Source organism: Peromyscus eremicus, chromosome 4, assembly GCF_949786415.1.
Source record: "Peromyscus eremicus chromosome 4, PerEre_H2_v1, whole genome shotgun sequence".
Taxonomy (NCBI): Eukaryota; Metazoa; Chordata; class Mammalia; order Rodentia; family Cricetidae; genus Peromyscus; species Peromyscus eremicus.
This window is the reverse complement of record NC_081419.1, coordinates 137179052-137201728: the sequence shown is the minus strand read 5'-3', so window position 1 is coordinate 137201728 and position 22677 is coordinate 137179052. Positions and strand designations below refer to the sequence as shown.

The 22677-nt window shown below is 50.8% G+C and overlaps 1 protein-coding gene across 1 annotated transcript; it reads left to right on the top strand.

The window, feature by feature from the left end:
• The first annotated feature begins 1271 nt into the window (after positions 1-1271).
• Rims4 (regulating synaptic membrane exocytosis 4) lies at positions 1272-20941 on the top strand. Its single transcript, XM_059258974.1, has 6 exons — positions 1272-1323; positions 1572-1710; positions 16449-16561; positions 16789-16890; positions 17526-17665; positions 19479-20941. The coding sequence occupies exons 1-6, from the start codon at positions 1272-1274 to the stop codon at positions 19695-19697; spliced, it is 765 nt and encodes a 254-aa protein (XP_059114957.1). The 3' UTR covers positions 19698-20941.
• The last annotated feature ends 1736 nt before the right edge of the window (positions 20942-22677 follow it).

Below are 22677 nucleotides of genomic sequence, written 5' to 3'. Positions count from 1 at the left end.
ACCTGGCAGCCACATGAGGACAGGGTTCACATGGCTGCACCCCCAGTGGGTCAGTCAGTGAGTACTCACCGATGACGCCTTTGAGGTCCCCAGGCTATCTCTAGATTCTAGGATGCTATAAGAAAGGTCTCATTAAGAATTTACCCCATCTGCCAGGCGGCAGTGGAACACACCTTTAATCCCAGCACTAGGGAGGCAGAACCAGGTGGATCTCTGTGAGCTCAAGGCCAGCCTGGTCTACAGAGCGAGATCCAGGACAGGCACCAAAACTACACGGAGAAACCCTATCTCGAAACAAAAAATAAATAAATAAATAAAACAAAACAAAACAAAATCAAGAATCTACCCCATCCATAGTGAGCCATAGTCCCCATGGGACAGGTAAGGCTTACCATGAATTATCAGGCCATGGGGCTCTGAGGGATACCTTCTGGGAAGGGGCATATTGCTGCTCCTCCTCACTGGCTCTGTGAACCAGTCCCTGATGTGTGCCATTGTCCTCTACACTGAAGCAGCAAGACTAGGAACCTCAGCTTTATGGACTCCTTGGGGCACCGTGGCTTACCCAGCAGTCACCAATTGGACGTCCACAGTGAGCTCAGAGGCTCCCATTGGTGAACACACCTATGTGGAAGCTGGCCAATAAAAAGCCAACACATAACCACATTGCGCAGTCAGCACCAGGAAACACCAAACACAGGCTCCTAGGCAGAGGGGCTGGCTGTGGAGGGGCTGGGTTGACATGAGTTGGTTAGAGGCCTTTAGAGAGAGAGGGTGGTGTCACAAGATGGAGGCAAAGGAGTGAGTGGCTGATAAAGAAAAACATGATGGGAAGGAATTCCAACCACAAAGGCCATTTTGTTTCATCATTACCTTGCAGCTCTCCCATTTTACAGATAAACAAATGGAAACCCAGGGAAGCTGGTGAGTTTTTCATGTACTCTCTAGCCAATGAGAAAGGCATTCAGGATTTGAGTCCTGCCATGTGCCTACAAAGCCAGTGATCTTAGTGGTCCTCAGTGAGGGTGAATTTGTTCTCTAGAGAATAGTTGGTAATATCTGGATACATTTTGGTTGGCATGGCTGGACTGGGATGCTCCTAGCATCTAGTGTCGAGGGCTAGGGACACTGCTAGGGATTCCATAGTGAACAAGACAGCGCCAACAACATGGCAGGATGCTACCCACAGAGTCAGTCACTCTGGCATTGAGAAGCCCTGGCCTGACCTTGCAGAGCACCCAAAAGAGTATGACCCATAGTAGGTGTTTAAGATGGTATCCGTAGACAACAAGGGGGAGATTGAAGAAGACTTCAGAGGAGAAAGTATGCAAATAAGCCTATCCCTTAACAAAGCTCGAGAGGGTGTTGCATGCTGGGTAGCTATGAAGGGCAAGCACCCTGAGCCCCAGGGATGCGGGTGCGGGCGAGCCAGTGGGATCAAGGACACTGGTGGGCTGCGTAAGGGCTGAAGCTTGGCTGCCATCAGCTGCAACACTAACCAGACAACTTCTTTCTCTGTCCCTCCCCCTCCCTATGTCTCTCCCATTTCTCTTGGCCCCTGTGCTCAACAGCAGACAGCCGGAGGCTGAAGGGTGCCATTCAGAGGAGCACAGAGACAGGCCTGGCCGTGGAGATGCCCAGCCGGACACTGCGCCAAGCCAGCCATGAATCCATCGAGGACAGTATGAATAGCTATGGCTCCGAGGGCAAGTGAGTGTGGGGCCTGCACCTCCCTGTAGCCCTCCTGCTCCCAGTCTTCTCGGTGGGGGAGGGATTAAGCAAGCCTCTCAAGAACCCTTAGTTCTTGGGCCGGTGGGATGTTGACTAAGCCTTTTGGGCCTTCAGATGAAATCGGTAAGGAGCAGAGCCTAGGTTTTATGCTTGATCCCAGCTCTACCACTTTGGAGCTGTGTGACCTTGAAGAGGTCACATCCTTGAACCTCAGTTTCCTTGTCTGTAACATGAGGCAATAGCATCAACCACCTTGGGATTGTGATGGTTAATGTTAGCTGTCAATTTTACGGGCTATAGGACCACCTAGGCCTCCAGGCACATCTGGAAGGAATAATTTAGTCTCTGGCCATGCCTGTGAGGGTTATGTTGGTTTAATGGAGTTGGGAAGACTCCATTTCTTGGGTGTGGGTTCTGAACTGCAGAAAAAAGGAGAAAGCATGGGCATGGTGGCATGTGCTTTTAATTGCAGCACTCGGGAGGCAGAGGCAGGAAGATTTCTGTGAGTTTGAGGCCAGCCTGGTCTACAGAGAGTTCCAGGACAACCAGGGCTATTTATTGAGACCCTGTCTGAAAAAAGAGAGAGAGAGAGAAAGCTATCTGAGCACTAGCAGCTGTGGCCCTGTGCTTCCCAACTGTGGGTGCCATCTGACCAGCTGCTTCCAGTTCAGCTGCCTCGACTTCCTGCTGTGATGGTCTGTACCCTGAACTGCAAGCTGGAACCCACCCTTTCTCCCTTCAGTTACTTGCCTCACAGTGTTTTATCACAGCAGCAGGAGAAAAAAGAGACACGGATGTTATGAGGATTAAGTGTTCACAATCGTAATCCTGAGTTATGTATATGTATAAAGAGCATAGGACAGTGCTTGGCACCTACTGTATACCAGTGTTGGAAGATAAGCCAGAGAAAGGAGTCACTGGGGTTCAGTAATATATCATTATTGTTTCCTTTTTCTTTAGTTTTTAAAATCCCAGCTGGGTTTTAAAAATACAAACTAGGGCTTGATAAAGACTCATGTATGTCAAGTCTTGAGAAGGCTGTGCTGCCTGGCTTCTCGCCAGAGTTTCCTTCGGGACTGCAGACCAGGATCGGGTACGTGTTACAAATGCAGATGACAGGGCTCTGTGTCCCAGCCACCCGGGCAGTGTGTCTGGGAGGGAGCCCAGGAAGTCAGCTTTTCAGCCTTCTGGAGGAACCCATCTAGGCTAGGGGCTCACCTTCATGGGGCTCTTAGAAGACTAGGGGAAGTTTGGAGTTTGCCTCCCCTGATGAGCACACCTGCACACACACACACACTCACTCAAACACTCGCACACACACTCACAGAGTCACACAAACCTACTCTTTTCTGTTTCCCTTCATGCCCATCCATGAGTTCCTGGCTAAGAATTTTAGATTCAAAATAACTCCATACTATACAGACAGCCCAGGACTCAGAGGGGGTTGGAAATTTGCCCAGGGCCACACAGCCACTAATATACGGAACTCAGGGGTCCTGACCCCCAGCTAGAGCTCACTCTACACGACCACATTGCTTCGCTTTTCCAATTGTCGTTTAAGGCAAGGAAGGGACCTGGGTGTCACATTCCCTGTCATCACACCCGAGGGAACTGAGACTTGGGAAAGTTAAAGTCTGTGCCACCTACCTGTGCAGATGTCTGCTGCACATGGCTGTGTAACTGTAAATGGACTGAAATTAAACGAACCACCATGCTCCTCTGTCAGGCTAACTCCATTCAGGTCCTCGTGGCTGCACGTACTTCACGGCAGCTGTATTGGATAAGGCAAGAAACAGAACACTGTCTTCATGGGGGTTTTGCTGGATTGCACTGGCTGAGTGGCTTACCCCCTCACAGCTGGTGACTGGGTGCAGACTCCAGCCAGCTTGGGGTGGGAAGGGCTCAGCCTCTGCCTTCATCGCTGGTCGGCCTCAGTGGGTCTCCTGCTGGCTGAAAGCCTTGTCCCCGAACCCCTACCCCCGTCCCCCCTCACATACACTCCACCCTCACCCGTCCCACACTGGGCATCTCTGGCCTTATGAATGGTCTGGTCCTGGCAGAGCTGCTGGTCCACCCACCTCAAGGGAGACTTTCCTGTGGGAGGGAAGAGGGGTGGACAGCAGAAGGGAGAGGAGGAAGAATAGGAGGGGGAGAAGGAGGGCACCGGCCTGCCTTTTGTGTAACCTAAGACACTTGGCAGGGCAGCTAAGCTTGGAGGAAGTTATCCAGGCACCCAGGGAGTAGCGAGTGCCTTCCTACAGGTACCAGTCTGATTCAGGAGGCCTGAGGCCTAGTCTTGTCCCTACTACTGGCACGTTGGGTACCTCTGTGATCTCTAGGCTGGAAGACATCATGTTGGCCTTGAGAGATTAAAAGAACCAGGTCCCGGGGAAGCAGTGTGGTGCCCTAGGTGGCAGCTGACGTATCGAAGCTGCAGTCCTATGTCACGGAAAAGAAAAGGCAGGCTCAGGCCATCAGAGGACTCCCGCAGGGGAAGCGTAGTAGGAGGGTATCACGAGGAAGAAAAGAGGCCCTGCCTGCTTGTGGTAGAAAGTGGCTCTGGGTAGCATTTGCTGATGTGTGCCTCCAGGGACCAGAGAGTTCAACTGCATTACAGACAGGGTCAAAACAGGCTCAGCAGTCGGGCAGCCCTGGCCTGTGGTTCGTGCTTCTTAGTAGCCATGCTGCTTTGGGGAAGTCACCTCCTCTCTGAGCCATTTGTCCACTGTAGAAAGGGGGCAGTAACAGAGGGAGCTGCCCAGAGAGCAGGTGAGGGGGAGTGGATATGTGGGAAGCACCTAGAAGAGTGAGCAGCACATGGCTGACAGTGATAATGGTCACTGTCAGTGTTGTTCAGTGTTAATTCAGCCGCTGTGAGCTGTGTGGTTTGGGTCAATTGCTAACAGATAGAGTGAGCCATCCCACATACAAATGAGTCTACAGAGTGCGAATGAGCACTGAGCAGGTATTGGCTGTAGTGGCCATTAAATGCTTGGGGAAACTGAGGGAAGATGAAAGGTCTGGAAGATACTACTTCCAGCAGTGGGGACAGATGATCATAAATACATGACAACTTAGCATGCCGTATGCCAAGTCTGGAAAGAGAAAGGTGGAAGGACTTTGTGTCCTTGGTGGCATCACCAGCCTACGAAGCCACCCCAGAATTATCAACCTCAAGAAATCTAGAAGGGATTGAATCTTGTTGGAGGCCAGCCAGGTGCTGCCACCTCACCCAGCCCCTGGGTGAGAAAGGGACAGGGAGTGTTCATTTGTGGCCATCCCCTTCTGTTCCTTAGATATTTGGAGAGCTGGTCAGACCCAGCTGCCAGGCTCTGGAACAGGAAGGGGTGGGAGTGCCCTCCCCTCTCCCCACCTCTTGGGTTCTTGCCAGCCCAGCAGATGCTCACAGGGAGCCAACCTCGCTTGAGGAGTCCCACAAGGCCACCATCCCTGGCATTCCTGGATTGGGCCACTGAGCACCCAGCTACCAGGCATGTAAAGGCACTGGGGCTTTCCACATGAGTTTCCATGTCAACACATGTGTTTAGTCACCTGTATTATGCCAGATAGCTGGGTTGGCGATCATGGAAATTATGTCCTCAGGAACTTCCACTGTAGGGCACTGGCCAATCATCCAGAAACCGATATACAGGTATGAAGATGACGGCCAAGCTGCAATCCCAGCCAGGTCTCCAGGCAGAGAAATACATGCAGCTTAAACCTCTGTCAGAGAAATTGCTGTAGGCTCTAGGGTAGTAGTGACTTCACCCCTTCCTGTTGAGAGTGTGGACCATATTTCAGCAACAACAGCACCCCCTGGGTGCCTGTTAGAAATCCAGATCTCAGCCCTGTCCACACCCATTGGGTCAGAATCCACATGACACCAAGATCCCCAGCTGGTGTGTCAAGACAGTGTTAAGACACCCTGGCTTAATGGCCACATCAGTCGTGTGAATGCTGTAGAAAGCACTGTGCAGACCCTGTGCCAAGGGCCCTGACCTATGTTGACTCATTTAATCCCCATAACAGCTGGATGGTGGTGTGAATGCTAATAGCCCCACTGGTAGAAGAGGAAATGCTAGGGGGTGATTTGCCCAAGGTCACAGGGCAAGGAAGCAGCTGAGCTGGGATTCATATCCAGGCTCCTGCCCAATTACACTCAACCCCTTCTCTTGTTGAATTGTTGCATCAATGAACATTTCTGGAGCAGAGAACACAAAGTCCCTCCATCTTCCTCCTGTGCAGGACTCCGCATGTGGCATGTGTATTGTCTTATGGAGCTTGGAAAGAGCTTCCTTTTCTGGAACCTCTTTCTACCTCATCCCAGATTGGAGTTTTATTTGTGAAGGACAGAGGGGCTAGAGTCAGAGTAGGGCCATCTCACTAAGAGAAAGGGTACAGGCTAGAGTTCAAGCCTGAGAAGGAGTCCTGAGGATGCTAACACACACCAACTACACACTACACACAGACCAACACCCACACCCACCCACATACCTAGACACATATACCTATATCACACACACACATATCTATATACACACCTCTACCACATGCACACACAACTTACATACACACACACCTAGATGAATATACCTATATCACATACATATACACACATCTATACATACACCTATACCATATACACATACCCCACACACATACCTATACACATACCCACACATACACACCTGTACATACAGACACACACACACACCTAGAAGCATATACCTATATCACACACACACACACACACACACACACAAACACACACATACCTAACACATACCCCTACATATACATATCTATATGCATACCTATGCATACACATATACACATACATGCATACACCATACACACACCACATATACATAGTCCACATACCACACACACACCCAACTTTCAACTTTACACACATCACATACATATGTCACACACTACACATACACCCCATATCCACATACCACACCCCATACATATACACATACCTAAATATACACATTTCTACAAACATACCATACTTTACACACACACACACAAACACATACATCCCACACCCTTGCCCCCAGGCCTGAAATGCTTCCAACCAGACTTCATATGTATATTCAATTGGAAGAGGTTTACTTGGAAGGGGATTCTGAGAAATGTTGTGAGAGGCTGGGCAGGGGAGGCGTTTAATGGGTGTGCTGTATGGCGCCAGCTTCCTCCGTGGGCAGCTCAGTCTTGAGGGGGAGCCTGGCAGCCAGCAAGGAGCAGGCTCCTGAGTGCAGCCTCTCAGCAGGTAACTGCTACTTGCTGTGGGCACTCCTATTTCCGTCTCTTGCTCTTTCTGTAGTACCATGGTCGAGGGACTAGAGAAACTCTTCAGGGTCCAGAGAGACATGGACGAGGCACAAAGGGGATGGCCATAGAGTGGCAGGTAGATCAGCAAAGCCCATCACACCGAGTGCACAAGACCCCCAACCTCCCAGCCACCCAGACCAGAACGTCCTAGACTACCCCCTCTCTTGTATTCCTTCCCTGACCTGCAGTGAGGTGCCCATTTTAATTGTCTCTTGAATCACCCATTTCTCCCATGCCCATCCCTGAGGGCCCTAGCTGAGGGGCCCATTGCTCTTACCCAGACACCTGCAAGTCTCCTTTTGGCTCCAGACTCCATAGTCTCTCATCCTGCACTCACTGATGCTGACCTCTCCCAGCCTCTCTCTGTCCACCTCCCCGAACCTTCTGCTCGCCACCGTCTTGCCTCACGTCTCAGCCTCCATAGCTCCTCTACCTGCACTCCTGTCCCTACCCCTTCGTCACCCTCTGACTCACTCCTCCAGACCTCGGTGAAGGACTAGCGCGTTGCTTCAGTTCGTGTGCCAAGGCCAGTTAAACTGTAGTGACTCCCAGGAGTGCTGTGCTGAGGAGGAGGAGGAGGAGGAGGAGGAGGAGGAGGAGGAGGAGGAGGAGGAGGAGGAGGGGGGGGGTCAAATTCAGGCCTGGTCAGGGTGCTGAAGCTCATTAGCAATGTCTGCTCTGGGCATAGCGGGAGAAATGGAATGGCTCACAAGTCTGCCATTTCTCTGACTGGATCCGCAGCTTGCACACCCCCGGCCTCTCCAGCCATAGCACTGGCCACTCTCTGTCCCACTAGACAGTGATTTCAGTGCCTGCTTAGCTGGCTCACAGTTGGTATTCTCGAATGTTGATGACTAGCTAGGCACGACAGAAGCATGTCCACATTCCACTCTTTCGGTCCTCTCTGTCTCCTTCATCTCACAAAAGCCAGGGACTTAACATCCTCTCTTTCAACCCAGCAACTCCCAGAGCTGGCTTCCAGGACCCAGCTGCCTGTTCTGTCTGTTGTTGTCCTGAGGTGTCTGGGTCACTCTGCCACAGCCTAGGGAAGTAGCAAGTGAGCTCATGACAGGGTCATCGCAACCCAGGCTCAGGGTTGCATGATCACCAAAGAAAGGCCCAGGAGATTAGCAGATAGCAAGAACCCCCCTGCCCCCTCCCCACCAACCTTGTGCTGTTAGCAGAGTCATTGTGACTAGCGGAGGGTGTGACCATGGGCCAGGAGGAAGGAGTTAGTTTTTTCTTGTTTTATAACACTAGGCTTTGCTGAGCATTTGACCATGTCTGACTCTGCCCTAAAGAGTGAAACCATGGATCTCCATGGTTAGTGAGTAATGGGGACAGGATGTGACCCCAGGCCTGCCTGACCACAGAGCTTGAACTGCAAATCCTCAGGCTCTGCTCTGGAGACATGGGGACAGTACTGTTGACCTTTTCTATCTAGATCCTTCACATCCATGGCTTCAGACAATCATAGAGAAAATGTTTGGATGGAATATTGTCTGTGCTGAACAGGTGCAGCATGTATACATTTCTTCTTGTCATTTCCTCCTAACCCTGATAGCGAGACCAGGTATTTGCATAGAATTTATGTAGCATTAGACATTCGGAATCTAGACATGACTTAAAGTACAGGAGACTGCTACAGGAGAATGTTCCTACCTAGTATGCAAATATACCATCTTCTTTAAGGGAGTTGAGCATCCATGAGGTTTGATATCCAGGAGAAATCTGAGAATCAATACTCTGGGCACAATAGGGGTCAACTGTGTCTTCTAAGGGTTAAGAAATTGGACTCTGGGGCCAGACACCTGGGTTTCAAATCTCAGATCAGCCACTTTTTAGCCAAGTAGTCTTGGTTGGATTACTGTTACTCCAGTGTCTTGCTTTACACTATTTCTCTAAAGTAGACATTGATGATAAGTTTTATTAAGATTTATAAAGGTGTTGGAGTAAAAGAGTTAACATTGATCAGTTAACAGTATCAGGCTTGGCTCATGACAAGTTATTGATAAGTGAAAAGCAAATCCTTGGCTCTGTGCAGAAACTCCACTCTCAGGGAGGGGACAAGCTTGGAAAAGTTTTGACTACTTCAGAGTTGCAGTCTAGATCATGTGGTCCAGTGTCTCTTAGCCCACGGCCAATCCTGCGACCCTGCTTGTTTTGAAAACTAGAATTTGTTGCAACACGATTGAAGTATTAGGGAACAATTTGAGCTTCACCCTGACTCCACATTTGCTCAGTCAGGAGGGGGTTTCGTCTATCAGCAACAGGATGTGAATGCAGAAAGCGGCTTTCACCTAGGAACGCACACATTCCCAGTGACCGAGGCACCCCCGGTTTAGCAGGTGTTAGGATCTGCTGTGGTACAGTGCCCCACCTGGCTTCAGCCAGCCCTCTCCACTGCTTCACACCAACCACAGAGGGCAACCCTTTGCATGCTGCCAGCCATCTTCAGCTCGTCAAGGTAATGCACCATATTTATTGTAATACTTAAGCACTTCTCGACATTTAATGTGTATTAAACTCTATACCGTATTTACCAGGTGTGTCCGTGTCCACCCCCTGCCCCCCGCCCCCCGCCCCCCCCCCCCCCCCCCCCCCCCCCGCCACACACACACACACACCTTTTTATGTGACTCTGACCCATTTTCTTCATAACCTGTGATCTTCACTGCAGGATTTTTTTCACTCCTCAGTCATTTATAGGACGGCACATTTTACCTTGCAGCAGATTGTTGTACGAGGTGAATCTGTGTGTCGGGGTGGGGGTGTGTGTGTGACTGGATGGATGGACATGCTTGGAGTAGGCAGCGGGTAGTGGATAAATGGGCAAGAGAATGGACTTCCAGAACCTTCTAGAACCACAGCCTATAATCACCATGAGGGCTGTACAGCCTTTTAATTTCTGATGCCATTAAGTCGGGTGATCCAACTGGAAAAGAGAATAGAGTCAAACCTGTAAATTACCCAATTACTTCTTTAACCACCAAGAACACAGGGTCCAAGCAAAGCTCAAAGGTTAATAATAAAAGACAAATGGATTGTGCTCCACAAACAAAACTAATAGGATTTGAGTTGCAGGAAATCTCATTTCACCATTAAAACAAAATAAAAGGCCAGTGGAACAATGGGTAAAATCCTGTTTCAAGGCTCTGCCTCTGCCTGTGTGGCACTGGCCCCGGGAGGAACTGGCTCGAGCAGGCTTTCCGCCACTTCCACGGCCTATGCTTGGTCCCAGGCATCCAGATGCTGCTATGCCGGAACGGGAAGGACCGTGAAAATGCCAAGTAGAAGGGAGGAGACTGTGCCAGGCTGGGCAGCAGGGCCCGGCAGCCATGATGTCTTGCTGTGATTGGTTCAGGAGCAGCAGCTCTGTGTGCACCTGCATTATCCTACCCATGGTCCCCAGTGATCCAGCTACACAGGAACTCTTCATTTTTACTCAATATGTTAGGAAACTGTAGCCCAGAGAGGTGAAAACCCCCAAGGGCCGGAAAGATGGCTCAGTGGGTCAAGTCACTTGTTGCCAAGCCTGACGACCTGAGTTCAATTCCAGGGCTCCCATGAAAAGGGCCTGTTCCTGCAAGCTGTCCTCTGATTTACACACACTGTGGTGCCATGTGTGCATGCACACTTGAGTGTGTATATACACATGCACACACACACACGAACACACACACACACACACACACAAATAAATGCAATTAAAAACATTTTTAAATCTCACTCATGTTGCCCAGCATTGGAACAGAAGGTATACATCATGCCACAAATCTTAATTGTTATCTTTTATTCTGTTGTCTGGGAATTTGTCAGGGAACATTTACTGAGCTCCTGTTGCATACAAGGACTATTCTATGTAATAGCATGTGTGAAGCATGTTACAGTCAGCAAGCTCTCTCATGTCCCTTTGCTAACAGATCTGCGCAGAGCCTGGATATGGCACAGGCATGCTATGCACAAAGTGGAGTGATATCGTTAACGGATTAAGATCACCAACGGAAGTGCCGTGACAGCAGTGACTTGCTGGAAGTCACTGACAAGCAGGTGGCCAGTGAGGCATACAGAGACCCACATCTGATTTATTAGACTGCTTTTCCCCACACCTCCAGAGGAAAATCCCAAGGTGGAGCATGGCCTCTTGGTGGAGTTGGTCCTCTGGCCAGCAGGGGCAAGGCACACTGTGCCTCTTGCTCCATGGATGTTGTTTTTGCTAGCTCGGGGTGGCAGCTTGGTGCCTTGGCAGCCAGTGAGGCACCCTGGGATGGGAAATCAGGCAGCCGCCCAGATATTAGAAACAATTACCGCTAATTACCAGGGCTGCCAATCCCCCATTGTCTGCCTGCACTCCACCAGGAATCAAGGAGCAGGCGATGAGGATGTTGGAGGAAGCTTTCAATTTTGGCTTGCAGAATGCCTGGTGCTGTCTGGGGGCTGGACTCCTTCCTGCCTCGAAACCCACAAGGCCCCGATACCTTTCCATCTCTCTCGGTTTCAGAGCGCACGTCCTCCCTATAGAATAATAGTTCCTGGATCCTCCAGAGTGTTGGGAAGGTAGGGTGGAGGGACCCAGGGCCATAAAGCAAAACCCACACCTCAGCTGTGAGTCAAGTGCCGATCTCAGTGCGAGTAACTAAGGGTCTTTGGTTTTATAAATGTGGTGAGTACACACTTTAATCTCCAAACATTTAAGTGGGTGTGTATTTTGTACTTTCTCTATAAAAATATAGAGAAATTCACTGCTGATGAATGAAGATAATAACCACAGGGGTTTACCTGTGTGGCTCCAGTACCAGACAGCCTCTTTCTGAAGCTGAACCAAAGACTTGAGAGGAATAGGAGGCCACCCCAGAAATCAACACTGGGAGCAAGAAGAAATCTGATAGGAAGGGAGGGGCTCATATAGGCAGAGGTCATGCCTATGACCCCATCCCCTAGGTAGCCAAAGCTTGGAGAGGCTGTGGAAGATGCGCAATCAAGCTATCCGGTACCCCAGCCGCCGGCCGTTCCCGGTTGCCATCAGTTGGATGTTGTTTCTGGGGTGAGGTGGGAGGGGTTAACCCTCAGGGGCTTCCTCTCTGCCCTGCATATAAGCAGAAAGAATTGTCGCACCAGAAGAGAGGCCCCTCGGACTGTGTGGCCCATGTGAGAAACGTCAGCTGAGTGCAGAGGTGCATGCTGGGAGGACAGGGTGAGCCAGACACTACCTGCCTGGCTTAAGTAGTTACCACTCTACCGCTGATCTATAAAATGGGTCCACAAATAGTATGGGCCAAGGGCCTTTAAGGCCTAAATGAATTAATATGTGTAGAGAATGCCCTTTGACCTTTGGCAGCCCGCAGTAAGGGTTGTTCATTTGCTGTTACAGATCCCTTAATCAAGGCTCCATTTTTTCTGGTTTGTTGAAGCTTAATCTCAGGTGGTTCAGGATTGTCCAGAGGGTTAGATCTATGTCCTAGACATAGAGCACATGTAGAGAGAATCCATGTAAACTGCCAAAACAGGCCCAGGGGGAACAGCCAAAGTGTGTCTGCTCTTGGTATCCATTAGTTGCTTCTGTGGGCTGAACTAGCTTTGACTCAAAAAATATTCAAAAAAAAAAAACTCCAGAAAGTTCCAAAAGCAAAATTTGGACTTGCCCCATGCCTGACACTGTAATGAAGACACACCAATGGAATGGTGTACAAATGCACATTGCCGCAGTGCCTGCCATCTCTCGGGCCTCCATCCACTGTACGAGCATCGTTTGCCTCTGTTCATGTTGTCCGTTAGGTAGATCTGCAGCGGTCATATCTGTATGGCACATGACGAAGTTACCACGTCATTTTTCCTAAACAGCATAACAACTATTTACATTATCATGTGCAATGGCATTGTGGGAAGTGTCTTATGTAATCTGCCCATGATTTAAAGGGCATGAGGGGGACTGGAGAGATGGCTCAGCGGTTCAGAGCACTGACTGCTCTTCCAGAGGACCCGGGTTCAATTCCCACACATGGCAGATCACCACTGTCTGTAACTGCAACTCTAGGGGTTCCAACACCTTCACACAGACACACAGGCAGGCAAAAACACCAGTGCACATAAAATTAAACTTAAAAAAAATCTTTTAAGGCCGGGCGGTGGTGGCGCACGCCTTTAATCCCAGCACTCGGGAGGCAGAGCCAGGCGGATCTCTGTGAGTTCGAGGCCAGCCTGGGCTACCAAGTGAGTTCCAGGAAAGGCGCAAAGCTACACAGAGAAACCCTGTCTTGAAAAACCAAAAAAAAAAAAAAATCTTTTAAAAAGAAGTACATGAGGGCACCTGCATAGGTCTATGCAAACACTATCGATACATTCATCTTATAGGAAGGACTTGAGCATCTGTGGATTTTGGTGTCTCTAGGGGTTCTGGAACTGCAATCAATCTGTGATGGGTACCAAGGGACAACCGGTCTAATAGGATGGAGAAAGCACAGACACTGAATACATTGTTTAGTTTGTGGCAAGCATCCCACGTGCTCCAGTGTCCTCTTTCTTCCCATAGTGTTTGCCACCTTCTCTCATGGTATATAATTGATATTATTTTAGATATGTTTATTTACTTGTGTGTATTCATGTTTCATCTGGACAAATGTATGTGTACTGTGTATGTGTCTGGTGCCCACAGAGGTCAGAAGAGGGCGTCAGATCCCCAGGAACCAGAGTTACAGACAGTTGTGAGCCACCGTGTGGTGCTGGGAATGGAACCCGAGTCCTTGCAAGAGCTGCCAGTGCTCTTAACCACTGAGCCATCTCTCCAGCCCACTGATAGTATTTCTTGCTGTGCGCCTGTGAGGACAGAAATCACCGTCTGCCTTGTTCCCTGATGTGGTCTATGCTCAGAACAGTGCCAGGGACGTGCTAAAAAAAAATATACGGTGAATGAGTGAGTCACGTAGAGGCTGGCTGAAATGCCTGTATCCTTGCAGGGTTATCAGTGCTGGGTAGTGTTGGTATCATCGACTGTTATCACTGGGCTGCTGTGACCACAGAGGAAGGATGTGTGGTCCATAGGCATCAGCCATCATTCCAGTGTCTTCCAGCTGGTGACCGTTGCCGCCTGCTCCTTAGTCATCGTTTCTCTGGTCTCAGCCACAGTCCTTCACCAGACCATCAGCCTCCATGGATCTTTTTCTCAAGTGCACATGCGACTTTTGTATCTGGGGTGTAGAGGGACACTGGGGCCTCAGAGATTGTCCCAGGGTCACTTGAGAAGACACCCAGGCTGCCATTTCTACAGAGCATTGTGCCCTTTCCTTGGCTCCACTTTCTAAGAATTATAGTTCGAGCCCCACTGCTTTCAGATCCCTGCAGGCTATCTGGGGTTTTCTGTGATCCTTCAGCATCACCAGCTCACCTGGGGACCATAGATCTCAGCTCACTCCATCCTCACCAGACTCCCTCTGCTCTCTAGACTGGGGGCTTCCTATGTTTTTTGTTTGTTTTCTGGGCAGCACTATCCCATTTTTTGTTCCTACCTTTTTTTGGTGTTTTGGTTTTTTTGGGGGTTTTTTTTTGGTTTTTGTTTTCCGAGACAGGGTTTCTCTGTGTAGCTTTGGAGCCTGTCCTGGAACTTGCTCTGTAGACTAGGCTGGCCTCAAATTCACAGAGATCCGCCTGGCTCTGCCTCCCAAGTGCTGGGATTAAAGGCGTGCGCTACCACCACCCGGCTTGTTCCTATCTTTCTAAGTCTGTTTCTTAGGTTTGCAATTTAAAAGTATGAAACTGGGTCTCTGTGTATCCTTCTAGGTTACCCTTCTTCTAAAGCAACCTTCTGACACCCCGTTACTGGTGTGTGGAGGACCCAGGGGGCAGTAGGGAATTCTGGTAGTGGATGTGGAGTCCTGTGCCTGCTGTGGCTCTGCCCATTATGTACACCGGAAGGGAATGGGTTGGCTGAGTGGCTTACCTGACATGGTGGAGGGTAGACCTGAGCAGCCATGACCTGGGAGCTGGTAGAGTCCGAAGGCTTTGTGAGGGCATCTGTCACTGGTCTAGTCCTCTGGGGCACTCCTTTTAACTACCAGAGTTGTTGAGTGGCCAGGCCCAGCTCAGGCATCTGACCCTGGATCCATCAGCTCTGCCCAAGAATTGGGATCACCCTTTTTGCTGGGCAAAAATGTGTTTCTCATCTAAGTAACGGTGGAAAAGATTGGTTTGTGGTTTTTTGTTTGTTAAGAAACAGTCAACCTCCTGTGGTTGTGGTGGGGATGAGAGGAGAGAATGAGCTTCCGGCAGCTCGTTCCTGTAGACAGAGCTCTGCCAGGCAGAGCCCATCACTTCTCACTCAGTACTGCGAGGGTCCCTGGAGAGGGGAGCAGAGGGTTGCCATTCGAGGTTAGACGAGGAAAGGGAAACTTAGAGGTAAAGCAGGGAGGGAAACTAGCTAAAGCTGGTTTAACCAAAGTAATAATAGTAACTGTTACTGACTTATGTATTCAAAAGGAGGTAACTTCGTTAGGCAAAGCCTACATAATACCTCCAGTCTGATAAAGGCGTCATCCCTGGGCTCTCCATACCAAACACTCCAGTTCCATGTCCCAGGCCCAAGTCTGCTGGAAAAGGGAACTTTACACTTCCCATAGTTCATAAAGCTTCCATAACAGATTTTTATTGACTAAACTGAGCCATATGTCTGTGCTGGAGCCAAGCCCTGGCCAAGGAGAAAAGAGGTGCCCTGAGAGCTGGTCCTCCCTGCTACAATCACATGCCTTGGAGAAGTGGGGTCCCTAAAGAAAATTGGAGGTTCTATTACCAAAGAAGGAAAAGTGGATATCCGGATATCAGATGCAGCAGCAGCACCTGTCGGGTCCAAGGCTGATGTGCAGGCCACTGATCATCTGGACCTTTCTCATTAAACTGCTGATTCTGGTCTAGCAGCAGGGCAGAAGCATCACATGTGATGCGATCCTAACCAGCTCCAGATGTACCTGATGCTGCTGATCTCTGGACCACACTTGGAGTATCAAGGCATTAAGCTTTTTGTGCCAGCACCTGCCAGAACGATCTCCCATGATCTCTATAGCCCCCCCTGGCCAGTTAAATCAGCATCCATGGCACAGTCAGTGGTGGATATGGATAGAGATCACCATGGAGCTTGGGCAGTGGTGGCTCACACCTTTAATCCCAGTACTCAGGAGGCAGAGGCAGGCAGATCTCTGAGTTTGAGGCCAGCCTGGTCTACAGAATGAGTTCCAGGTTTGCCATGGGTACACAGAGAAATCCTGTCTCAGTACACACACACACACACACACACACACACACACACACACACACACACAAAGATCATCATGGAATGAGGAACATTTTGGATCTGTGCATTGATCCCAAAGCACATCTTTTTCTTCTTGCAGTCTTAACTATGGAGGTGTTTGCCTGGCTTCAGATGCCCAGTTCAGTGACTTCTTGGGGAGCATGGGACCAGCACAGTTTGTGGGCCGCCAGACCCTGGCTACCACACCCATGGGTAAGTGTTCGAAGCCCTGTGCCCTCTCCCTCCTTGCCCTTGCCTGATGGCTTCATGCTCTGAGCACCTGGGCTACATAGTCCAGCCGTCCGTGGTGCCTACCTCTGAAGTGTCCAAGCTGTAGCTTTGGGACTTTGTCTGCTCCTTTTTGGGCTGGGAGTGGGTGCAGAGGGACAGCAAGTCCCCACTGGAGCTTCTAAGCCACTCTCTAGTGTCGTCTCTTGCAGGGGACGTGGAGATTGGCTTGCAAGAGCGGAATGGCCAGCTGGAGGTGGACATCATCCAGGCTCGGGGACTTACTGCCAAGCCAGGCTCCAAGACACTGCCAGGTATGGGGACATCTGAGAGATATATGTGGTGTGGTCCACCGGACTGAACTCGGAGAGAGAGAGATCTTCCTTGTTTGTCACTGTACCCTGGTCCCTAGTATATACTAGTATACTAGTATACTTGGTGCTCAGCGGGGCTCAGAAAGCATTTGTGGAGAGGTTGGCAAATGAATGTGTAAGAATGGCATGGTGGGCAAGTCGTGGACTGAGGGAAGAAACACTAAGCAAGGGAAAGAGGAGGTAATAAGGATCACTAGAAGGAAATCAGGCCCACCTAGACGTGAGCTCACATGTTGCCCACCCAGACGTGACCTCACATGTTGCCCACCCAGACGTGACCTCACATGCTGCCCACCCAGATGTGACCTCACATGTTGCCCACCCAGATGTGACCTCACATCCTGCCCACCCAGACGTGACTTCACATGCTACCCACCCAGATGTGACCTTACATGATATCCCCCAGATATGGCTGCCCATGCTGCCTACCTTACACCCGTTTGCCCTATGGCCCTTTCCCATACTCCTGGGGGTTCTGTGGTCCCCAGAAGTATGTGGGTGAGCCCTCTCTGTTGCATCTATTACCCACAATTGAGGGAGCAGCCTAGAACCCTGCCTCTGCCCTTTGTTTCCAGCTGCCTATATCAAGGCCTATCTGCTGGAGAACGGTGTCTGCATTGCCAAGAAGAAGACCAAAGTGGCCCGCAAGTCACTGGACCCGCTGTACAACCAGGTGCTGCTGTTTCCTGAGAGTCCCCAGGGCAAAGTCCTGCAGGTAAGGTGTGTGTGTGTGTGTGTGTGTGTGTGTGTGTGTGTGTGTGTTATTTGGGGGCAAGGTCTCTTAAGGGCCTTACCCAGGGGAGTTGAAGCCCTGAGGCTAACTTGTACCCACAACTTCCTGTGTCACTATAAATTTAGCCCTTCAGGAGTCTTGGCTGTTTCATCCCTGGAAAACATGCAGGAAGGAATGAACTAACTCCCAAAAGTTGTCCTCTGACCTCCTTATGGATGCCATTTCATGAACACTCCATGCATGCATGCATGCACACATTTGTGCACATGCACACACAAACTAACAATAACAACAAAATATATGTGTATGTTCACACACACACACACACACACACACACACACACACACACGTGGGCTGGAGAGTCATCTCTGTAGTTAAGAGTGATTACTGCTCTTCCAGAGGACCCAAGTTCAATTCCAAGAGCCCACATTGGATAGCTCACAACCACCTATAACTCCAACTGCAAGGATCCAGTGCCTTCTTCTGGCCCCTGTAGGTAGCAGTACACACACACACACACACACACACACACACACACACACGCCCATGCATCTGCACATATACCACACATAAAATAAAAAACAATTTTCTAAAAAGATTAAAAAACAAAAACCAAGCAGACAGTGACAGTTGTGTGACTGAGGACTGTCCCTTAAGCCTGTTTTCAACTCTCCTAATGCTGCGGCCCTTTAATACAGTTCCTCATGTTATGGTGACCCCCTAACCATAAAATTTTTGTGTTGCTACTTCATAACTATGATTTTGCTGCTATTATGAATCATAATATAAATATCTGATATGCAAGATATCTGATATGTGAACCTTGTTCAACTCGCAAGGGGGTCGTGACCCACAGGTTGAGAACTACTTCTCTAGGCTTAGTTGAGCAGGGCTGAGTTAGCCCAACCTCGCTCAGGAGGACAGAACTAAAAGATGGGGTGCAGGACAGCAAATGGGGGTCCTGCAGCCGCAGATCCAGACCCACAGGCCAGCTCCAAGAGGGTGCTGACCAAGAGACCGGGAAAGTACTGCAGAGAAAGATCAGTTGGAACAAGAAAGGAGGCTACCAGTGACTGCAACGTCCACTTAGTGAACATGCTTCATGTGGGGTTCTGAGGCTCCCCATGGGGGCAGCAGGGAGAGGGATCGTGTTGCAGATGTAGGGCTATCCTTCAAGGCCTTCCTTCATTTGAAGGTGGGGCCATGTGGAGGGCAGGATCAGAGAGGGCGAGAGGGAGGGAGGGAGCCAAGGTATAGTGTGGCCTAACAGGGACACTAGAGCCACAAAAACATGGTCAGACAAGTGACTTTTATTGCCTTTTATTTGGAGCTGGGGGCACACATGCCACAGCGTGCATGCGGAGGTCAAATGATAACTTGTGGACGTCCATTCTCCCTTCCTCCTATGTGAGCTGTGTGGGCTCCGGCATTGACCTTAGGTCATCAAGGTCGGCAGCAGGCATCTCTCCCTGCTGAGCTATCTTGCTGGGCCCCCTTGCATGATTTTCAAAGAGGTAGACTCTGCAGGACTTAGTGACATTGGCCTGAGGGACCCCAGGTTCTGGCTCAAGGCCTATGAATGACTGTGACAGGCTTTTTTTTTTTTTTAACTTTCATTGTGTGGGTGTTTTGCCTGCATATATGTCTGTGTAGTGCTCATGGTCCTGGTGCCTGTGTGATGCCAGGAATCAAATCCAGAGCCTTGTACGTGCTGGGTAAGCACTCTACCAGCTAAGCAAACTGCCCAGCTCTCAGTTGCAAGATGGGATCAGTCATGTTTTTTTTGTCCTGCAGGTGATTGTGTGGGGAAACTACGGGAGGATGGAGCGGAAGCAGTTCATGGGTGTGGCCCGAGTGCTGCTGGAGGAACTGGACTTGACCACCCTGGCTGTGGGCTGGTACAAGCTCTTCCCCACCTCCTCCATGGTGGACCCAGCCACAGGTCCTCTGCTCCGGCAGGCATCCCAGCTGTCCCTTGAGAGCACCGTGGGGCCCTGTGGCGAGCGATCTTAATGCCAGGAATGGGGAGGGGCTCCCCGAGATGGCCTGGAGACCACCCAGCCCTGACCTGGGACCCCAGGCCCAGGGCCACATTGGACATTGGAGGATGGGGTGCTTCCCCACTGTGGGGAAGCAGAATGGGGAGACCTGCCCCCCTTGGGCCCCTCCTCACTCCTTCACCTCCTACCCCTGAGACCTTCCCTCTCCCAGTGGGTTGGCTACACTTTTGACTTGGCCGGTTTTGACCTGGTGGATGCGGCTACAGTCAGAGAAGGACTGAGGTGGCGGAGCAAACTTCTCTCCCGCCCCCACCCCCACCCCACCTATCACCCCTTTTGCCTCCTTGGAAGCTCGCTGCCCAGAGCCAAGTCCAGAACCACGCCGGCCCTCTCCATGGTGCCAATTACCAGCAAGTGTCTTTCCTGCGGCACCGGGTTCAGGCAGCTACTCTTGCCCCAGAGCTGACGGGGCAGTTTGCAAGGATCCGGAGCCAGCTCCCGGGGGGCCAGAGCTCCCCACTTGAAGGGGAGTGTGGCTCTCCCTCTGCCTGCCCGTGGAAGGAGCTTTGCCGCAGCCTGTCTGAGTCCATCCATCCATCCCTCCTGCCTGCCCCTCTGCTGTAAGCTCTAGGAATTGGGGGCCAGCAGAGATCCGAGGGAAGGAGGAGGTGCCTGAGGCCCGGCACAGATCCCCAGGGGTCCTTGCTCCATGGGATTGCAACAAGCTGGTCTGGAGCTCTTGGTGGACTGGAAAGGACATAGTCATCTGTGATATGGTGGAGGACTGTGGGGTCTGAGTTTCCAGAGCCCTGCACACAGGGCTCTCTCGTATGCAGGGGTAGTGGGAGCCGAGCTTTGAAGAAAGCTGGATTAAGTTTAAGGGCACCGAGGTAAGGGTTTCCCAAACAGGAGAACCCCTCCTTGTTGGATGAGATCAAAGGTCATCCTGTTTCCTTCTGCCTCTGGTCTAGGGTCTCGGGGAGGCATTAGAGCCCTTCCCATTTTAGTCTTTTTAAATAAACCATCCTGTATGAAGGGCAGAAGCCACTGCCCCGGCCTCGTCGCCACGGCTCCAGGAGGTCCAACGGGAGGGATGCAGAGCTAGGCCTGTAAGAATTTGAGGCTCCGATGAGGCCTGGGTAGCTGCCTTCCTGTGGCCCTCCCTAGGGCCTGCAGGAGCCCTTTTGCATGCTGAGGGAGGACACAGTCTGGCCCCTGTAGAAGCACATTTCTATCACTCTCCTGGGAGCCGCCCAGCAGGCCGCCACTCCTCCTCACCTCGCCCCTGCTGTGTAGGGTGTAGTCCAGGTTAGCTGGGTAGTTAGTGTTCACCCCGAGGCCTGCTCTTAGCTCAGATGTAGTCTTTTTTCAAGCCCCAGGCTGGGGGTAGAGGGGAGACCCCAGTTACATTCCAGAAGATTGAAGCCTCTCTCTCTAGCCTGGGCTGGGTAGGCTGCCTGGCTCCCCAAAGACCAGCCCTTCCACCTTCTCCTCCCTGCCTTCCTCTCTCCTCCCATACAGGGTTGTAGCCCTAACTGTCCATTATACTCAGCATTCTAGGGAAATACCCTCGGTATTAACTTTCTTTAGGATGCACACCTGAGGATGCCTGGGCCTTGTAGAGGGGCCTGGACTCCATTAGAGGGTGCCATTTTCCACTGAGGATGCCAGGGCTCTGTTGAATCCCACCTTGTTCCTGGTTCCTCTACCAGGGATTCCTACCACTTGGAAATTCTCCCCATCCCCTGCCCGGCTAAGCTCTGAGCGCCCTTTAGGGTTCTGGTCCAGTTTATCACCTCCACATGGAGCTGTTGAACTGCACAGGGAAGGAAAGGGCTGGACACAGGCCCCTCTTCTGCAATTGGTCTTCAGAGTGTCCTTGGGACCGAGGAGGGGCAGGCCCTCGGGACAAGGGAGCAGGGCTCTGGATGGGCTCCCATTTGAGGCCCACAGTTAGCCATCACCCCATTTTTTTCAACCAGTGTGATATCTCTGCAGTTAGGTTATTACTCACTGTTTGGAATATTTTGAGCCAGGAGAGCATCTTCTCTCTCCAGCTGTCACTGCTGTGGTTGTTCAAGATGAGACAGAGCCTGGCTGTCAGAACCAGAGAGAGAGAGAGAGAGAGAGAGAGAGAGAGAGAGAGAGAGAGAGAGAGAGAGAGAGAGAGAGAGAGAGAGAGAGAACGCACAGGAGCACAAGCTCCAAAGCAATAACAACACCCTGGGGTGGTCGGTGAGGCCCCCTCAGTGATTTTCTTGTTTGTTCTGTGAGATCTCACTCACCTCCTGGAGGGGTGGAGTGGGGGGCTGGAGCCCCCATTTCTTTGTGTCATTGTAAGCGTGTGCCCCACTCCCAAGGGACTGTGACCACTGGGTGTGGAAACCATATCTGTCCTCACCGAGGACTGGACAGGGCTTTGGGGAGGGAGAGGGATCTTCATCCTTAGCTTTAGGGATTATCAAGCCCAGCCTGTCCCCACTGCTGTCTGACCCTCGGTCAACTCGAATCTACCACCTGAAGAGTAAGAGGGTGGAGTTGGGGGGCCTCTCTGGTGCTGGGTCTCTAGGGGTGTTTCTTTATTTCTCTGAACAGAGGCCATGCATAGGACAGCCGTGTAAAGGGCCATCTCCATTTTCCTTTCCCAGAATGCCTCTGCATTCTGAAAGGCAGGGCCTGTGGATCTTTAGTCCATTTGCATTTTGCAAAAAAAGAAAAGAAAAGAAAAAAAGATACCAGGGCCCTGCCTGAGGAGAGTCATCCTGGGGCCATCGATATGCCCAGCGGCCCTTCTTCCTAGATCTCCTCTTCGTATCTCGTGCTGAGCTGGAGCCAGGGCAGGATGAAGGGGACTGCTGAGTCTCATCCTTCCTACTTTTCTTTGGAGCCTGCCTCCTGGTGGCTCCAAACTATGGCAGGACAAGCTGCAGCCAATCTGAGAGGTTAGGAAACCCAGGCCCCAGCAGGAAGTCATTTGGTTAAGGCCTCTCAGC